General features: G+C 33.4%; 1 protein-coding gene across 1 annotated transcript; it reads right to left on the reverse strand.

Annotated features, from left to right (window-relative positions):
• Positions 1-271: 271 nt before the first annotated feature.
• On the reverse strand, positions 272-4,997 carry LOC111915266 (uncharacterized). The gene is made up of 5 exons (XM_042897370.2): positions 4,957-4,997; positions 2,911-3,003; positions 2,685-2,734; positions 1,547-2,233; positions 272-1,410 (listed from the first exon to the last, which is right to left on the reverse strand). The coding sequence occupies exons 1-5, from the start codon at positions 4,995-4,997 to the stop codon at positions 272-274; spliced, it is 2,010 nt and encodes a 669-aa protein (XP_042753304.2).
• Positions 4,998-6,139: the final 1,142 nt, after the last annotated feature.

A 6,139-nucleotide genomic window follows, 5' to 3' on the forward strand; every position in this document is an offset into this window, starting at 1 on the left:
GGAGTGAGCCGAGCGAGAGCCATTTTTAAGAAATTTCAGGTATGCCTTTTTTTTATTTTCTAAGTTTTTCTTCTCCTAATCACATAAATTGTCCTTGATTCCAGGGGCAGAGCTTGAACAATTTATTTATTTATTTATTTATTTATTTATTTATTTTGGGGGGGGGGGGGGGATTTACCGAAAGTATTATAAACTAAAATTAACGTTCTTACATACAAACAAAACCAAATTTGTTTTTACAAATAAAAACAAAAAATAACTAGAAAAAGAATTACAACTCAGCCCGACGACCTTTAAGGTCTTTGAATTCATCAATTACCGACTTCGAATCAATGTTTTCAGCAATTTCTCTTTCTATGTAAACCACCAAGTTGTTTGCGAGAAAGTCATCCGACATCGTATTGCGAAGACGGTTCTTGAATATTTTCATTGCTGAGAATCCCCTCTCTGTTGTTGCGGTAGAAACTGGAAGTGTCAAGATTAACCGCACCACTCTATCAAGCAAATAATACGTCTCACGTTTCTGAGTTTCCACAAGACCCTTCCATAAGTCAGCAATAGTTGATACACCACTAAGCTTGGGATTCTTTGTCATATCAATATTAAAAATCTCCAATTGATATCTTAATTGGATTCTCTCTTGCTCCGTAAAATCTTCGGGATAATACTTCTCAACAAGACGACAAATTTGATCAAGTTTAATCACTTTAGGGTGTTCTTTTGAAACTAAAGTAGAACTAAGACTTAATAGCTCCATCGCCTGATCATTGAATCTACTATTCAACTCATGTAACTGTTTGTCCAATGTGGCTGTAAACAAATCCACTCGATAAAAATGTTCAAAAGTAACATGATTATCTGTTTTTCGAGGCCGGTATCGAGTAGAAGTAAATGGAGCATTTGTATCCGACATATCTATTTGATGTTTTTCACAAAAAAAAAACTTTACATGTGCAAGTAAAGAGTCCCATCCCTTGTTTCTGAATTCATTTAGACTCTCCATTGTTGCTGAAACTAACTCCATGGCATTAAGAATATCTTGAGATTTCTTTTGTAGAGCTTGAGGAAGTACATCAGTTTTCCCCATTATTTCCTTTATCAAGTGAAGAGTAAACACAAACTCAAATGATTTTAGGAAACAGTAAGCGGCATCAGCATCTCCGCGTTGAGAATAAGTAGCAGATACGTCATCAATTATTCCCTGGAGAACAACACGAGTACAATCAAACATGTTAAGCAAACTACAAACAGAACGAAAATGAGAACCCCAGCGTGTATCACCCGCTCTTCTTAATGTCCCAACTTGATTCAATCCTTTGCCTGATTCGATTTCACCTAGTTCCAATAATTGTTCAATCTCAGTTGCCTTCGCCTTTTGTGACTCATCATGACGCTTACTGGAAGCACAAACTACATTAATTAAAAAAATTAAGTTTGTGAAAAATTGGTGTACAAGAATAATTTCCCTTGAAGCACCTACCAAGTCTAGTTGTAATTTGTGAGCAAAGCAATGAACATAATATGCATAAGGACAATCCTTAAGAACAAGTGCTTGTAATCCGTTCAGCATCATAACCTTGGCCACAGATCTTACTAACATCAAACTGATAGTGCAAAAGTTGTCTCCACATATCTGTTTTTAGGGTTAATGATAAGGTATCCCTAACTTGAACCAAATCCAAGAACCTTTCCCGTATAATCCCTTCTACATCAACAAATCTCAAAACTATCGCCATTTTCTCTTTTTTAGACTCGTCCCGTGACTCATCAACCATGACACAAAAATATGAATCACCCACTTCACTACGAATATGCTTTCTAACTTTATTTGCAATAATACTAAGAATTTCTTTTTGAATTTCTCCATAAGTATATTTTGAATTATAAGGAGCTTTCTCTAATATAACATTTGCAACTTCATCATTATAAGATGCTAGAAGTTTTAGTAGTTGCAAAAAATTACCACGATTTTTGGAATTAGGAGATTCATCATGTCCTCTTAAAGCACATGCTTGGAATGTCAACCAACGAACTGTGTCAATCGAAGCTTTTAATCGTAAACGATTCTTCAATATTTGCTCTTCATTTTGCTTCATTATGATATTTTCAATGTGTGCTTCTTGATTCATCAAATTTTCAGCGAATGCAACAGCATTTCTATGTTGAGAACAACCAATGTGCTTCAAGAATGCATAATTTTTCTCGTCATTAACTTTCATCCAATAGTCAAATCCTTTAACAGTAAATGCATCATAAAGATGGGACACACTTGGTTTATCGTTAAATATAAAACAAATAAAACAATAGGATGCATGTGTTGTTGGAGAATATTCTAACCAATTAGGGAAAATGTTGAACCAAGAATATTGAAATCTACAAGGATGTTTCTTTGAACCTTTAGCATGATATTCTTTAAGACGTATTTGGAAAGGTCCTAAGCTCATATAAGCTCGTCTTACTTCTTCGCTTAAGTTAACCGGATATTCCCATATTTTTTTTCTTTTAGCGGGATCTCTTTCTAGTTGCTTAAGATCCGCTTGGACCACCTCATTAGGATTTAATTATGTGGCTTCATTCCTATCATTCTCTTGTTGATTTTCATGTTCTTGTGGTTGTGGTTCACTTGTTGAAGCTTTGTGCCGTTTAATCTCTTCATTTTTATCTTGAATTTCTTCATTATCAACCTTTCTTTTGAAGAAAGAATGAATGGTTTTCATATTTCACAAGATTGTATCTATAAAAATCAAAATCAAAAAACAATTCATAAGAAAATAAGCAATGTGTAATTAGTTGATTCCTAAAACTCCAACAACAATCAAATATAGAAGAAAAGCAACAAAATAGTTCATTCTAGACATATCCGTTCATAAAATAGGCTCCTAAAATTAGTTTGATTCCTAAAATTCTAACAGGAAAGAAGTCAAGAACTGAAGAACAGGTTGAACAGCATCCGAATTGAAACTTGAAAGCTCAATTGCTATTTGCTCAAAGCTGAAAGCATACCTGAGGATGGGGAATTGGGGATTGCAGCAAATGAGCACTTGAGCAGAACAGCAGCAGGTTCCAGGTAGCACCGTAGCAGCACCGCAGTCCGCAGGTCCGCAGTAGCGTAGCACCCAGCAGGCGACGTTGCGACGAGCAGGCGAGTGGCGACCAGCGACGAACAGATTCGATTTTGGCGGATTCGACTTGTGGTTGAACAAAGATTGAGGATGGGTCCTGGGAGATTGGGGCGGAAGGCGGAAGCTGATTTGCGATCGTCTTTCTCTTGGGATCTTGGATCAGCTTCTTGGCAACACAAACACTGGATCAACTAATCAGGAGAGGCCACATCCCAAAACTCACATTGCTGGGCTTATAATTCCGAAAATTGAACTATATATCCTACCTCTAGCCCAAAATTCAGGGGGGGGGGGGGGGGCACAACCCCTCCTGGCCCCATAAAAGGTGCGCCCCTGCTTAATTATGCATGGGTTCTTCAATTTGACTGTAAACTTTAAGTCCTAAAATGATTTCTTATATGAATTTGTTGATTATAGTGTTATTTTGCATAATCCAGATAATCGGGGATGATGGGCATTTCCGTTGGAGGATTTATTCGAATCTGCAACATTCTTTCCCCATCTTTGCTTTTTTTGGTTTTCATATTTACTATAATCGCGGTGTACTCTAAGTGGCTGCTTTATTTTTTTATAGAAAAAAAAAACACCCTTTTCATACTACTTTTTACGGCCGGGGCCGGTCCAAATATATATGGCGTCAGGGCAAAAAAAAAAAAAAAACTCCTTAAAGACAAATATAATAAAGATTAAAAAAAATATAATTTATTATTCATTGTAGATGTTTTCAGTTAGCAATAACAAATAATCCAAATTGTTTATCTTTTGAACTAATTTGAGTTTGAACTAACTTTAGGTTCTAACAATCATTTAGGCAATAATTTTTTTTATATATACACTATATAGCAAAGAAAATTTGGGCCCCCTGGACTGGCCCTGTTTGTTGCACGGCACAACACACACACAATATTTACCCTCTCGCAACAATTTGTTTCTTGAAGACTTCAAACTACAAAACATATACACGTGTTCTGTGCAGCACAATACTTGATTTGTCTTTTCAAACCTCTTCAACTTTCATTTTTTCCAGGTGATTTTTTAAAAAATTTCATATAACTTCATTTTTTTTTAAACTTTGATTTTTTTTTTGTTTAAACTTTGATTTATGTATTTGATACAATTTCTTTTTATAGTTTCCACAATTTTTTAGAACTTAATTTTTTTAAAGAAAAATTGATTTTTTTTTAATTTTTACCGTTACTTTTAATAATATTTTCAGTTTCGGTTGCATTTTTTTAACATTTATGATTCTTTTACAAATTTTATAGACACTGATTGCAATGTTTCTTAATTTTTTTATAATTTTCTTTTTTTTATGTTCTTTAAAATAAGTTTTTTCTAGAAAAAACTAATAGCTTCTTTTACATTTTTTAGATTTTTTTTTAGAAATTTATATTTTTTCTTTTCTCATGTTCTTTTTAGTATTCTTTCAAAGTTTTAAGACTAGAATTATTGAAATTTCGATGTCAAGAACTGTTTTCAGTTTGTAAAATCAGTTTATTTAAATTTCAATTTTATACAGTAGTTTGCAAATGTTAAAAAACAGACAAACTTCATATTACAGGCTGTAACCGTTTGGTCCACCTCTTCTATTACAGAAGGTTACAAAGGTGGTCCACAGACAAAAATACCTAAATCACCATTCGTCCTGCATAAACATTATAAATATTACAAACAAACGTAGTCCATGATCTTAAAGAGGAGGGCGTTTTCGTTATCTGTACAAAGAACATATAAGAATTGCAGTTTTTGGGTGGTACAAAGAATTATATTTTTCGTCTAATAAACATTTGTCAGTAATGTCTTTTGCAAAAAAAAAAAAATGGAAATAACTTACATTTTCTTTGTGAACTTCTCCTTCAGATTCTTGTGCTCCATTTATTCATGATTATCTAACAATGACTTCCTTTCGATTTTACTTTCCTCCAAGACTCTCATTTCCCGTTTCTTTAAAGGACTCACACTCTTCTTTGCAATCTCTTTTTCACCATTGTGTTTTGTTCTTATTGTCAATTGCTTCAACTCATTTTAAAATTTAATGACATGATTCAATATCTCTTCTGACAAATAGATTTCTTACGGACAATGGAAATAATGCATGACAAGATCAATTACATTAAACTAAGATTTTGCCTTTAAAAAGAAATAAGTTGAGAATATTTTTTATCTTTGTACCAAATAAGGGCTTTTAGTTAGAGTATTAATTATATGTGGTATAGGTTATGATATGTGGTGAGGTCAGGGGAATTCATTGTTCCATTTAATTTTTTTTTCCATTACATGAAAGTCTTCGATAAGCCTTCCAATTTGTTTGTTAACCAAATGAGGAAATTCTTATTAGCTATACTCGTTCATAAAAAGAGAATGCCTTACAAACCGAAATATTACTCAAAAGCATGAAACTTTGAGAGGAAGAAACCAAGTAACTTGAAATTTAGGGAACAGGATACAAAAATTATGCATATAGGTTGTGATGTACAATTGAACATTTCATAACATGGTATGAAAAGTTATACCTTGAAACTGGAAAAAAAAATCATACCGATTGCCAATTAGTCTACATAGAACATGATGAAGAACCATCTGAAGCTCATAAAGAAAACACAAATATTGATATGTTATCAAATTTATCAAAATATTATGTCACACCCTTCCCGGCCGATGTCGAAAAATGACGAGTGGTGACGGTACAAAGATTTCCCAAATCACAGAGCGCCAATCATAATTACCTATCTAAACGAAAATCTACAAGTCTTCATGTTGATAATTATTTCCTAACTTGATCTCTACTCCATCCTAGGAACATGCAATTTTTGAAAACGTCAACTTGATGTTGGCGAGTTCACAAGTTTTTTGGGTAAATGTATAATAAACTCTTTTAAAAACTTTTAGTGATGTTTATGATTCTTAGCTTCCTAGCTTCCTATGTTTTATTATATCATCTCTTTATCTTTTTAGGACATTATGCTAATCCTATCTTATGGTCTTCTAGGATGTATTATTAATTCTTTCTTACTACC

The sequence above is a fragment of the Lactuca sativa genome, chromosome 8 (assembly GCF_002870075.4).
Source record: "Lactuca sativa cultivar Salinas chromosome 8, Lsat_Salinas_v11, whole genome shotgun sequence".
Classification (NCBI taxonomy): domain Eukaryota; kingdom Viridiplantae; phylum Streptophyta; class Magnoliopsida; order Asterales; family Asteraceae; genus Lactuca; species Lactuca sativa.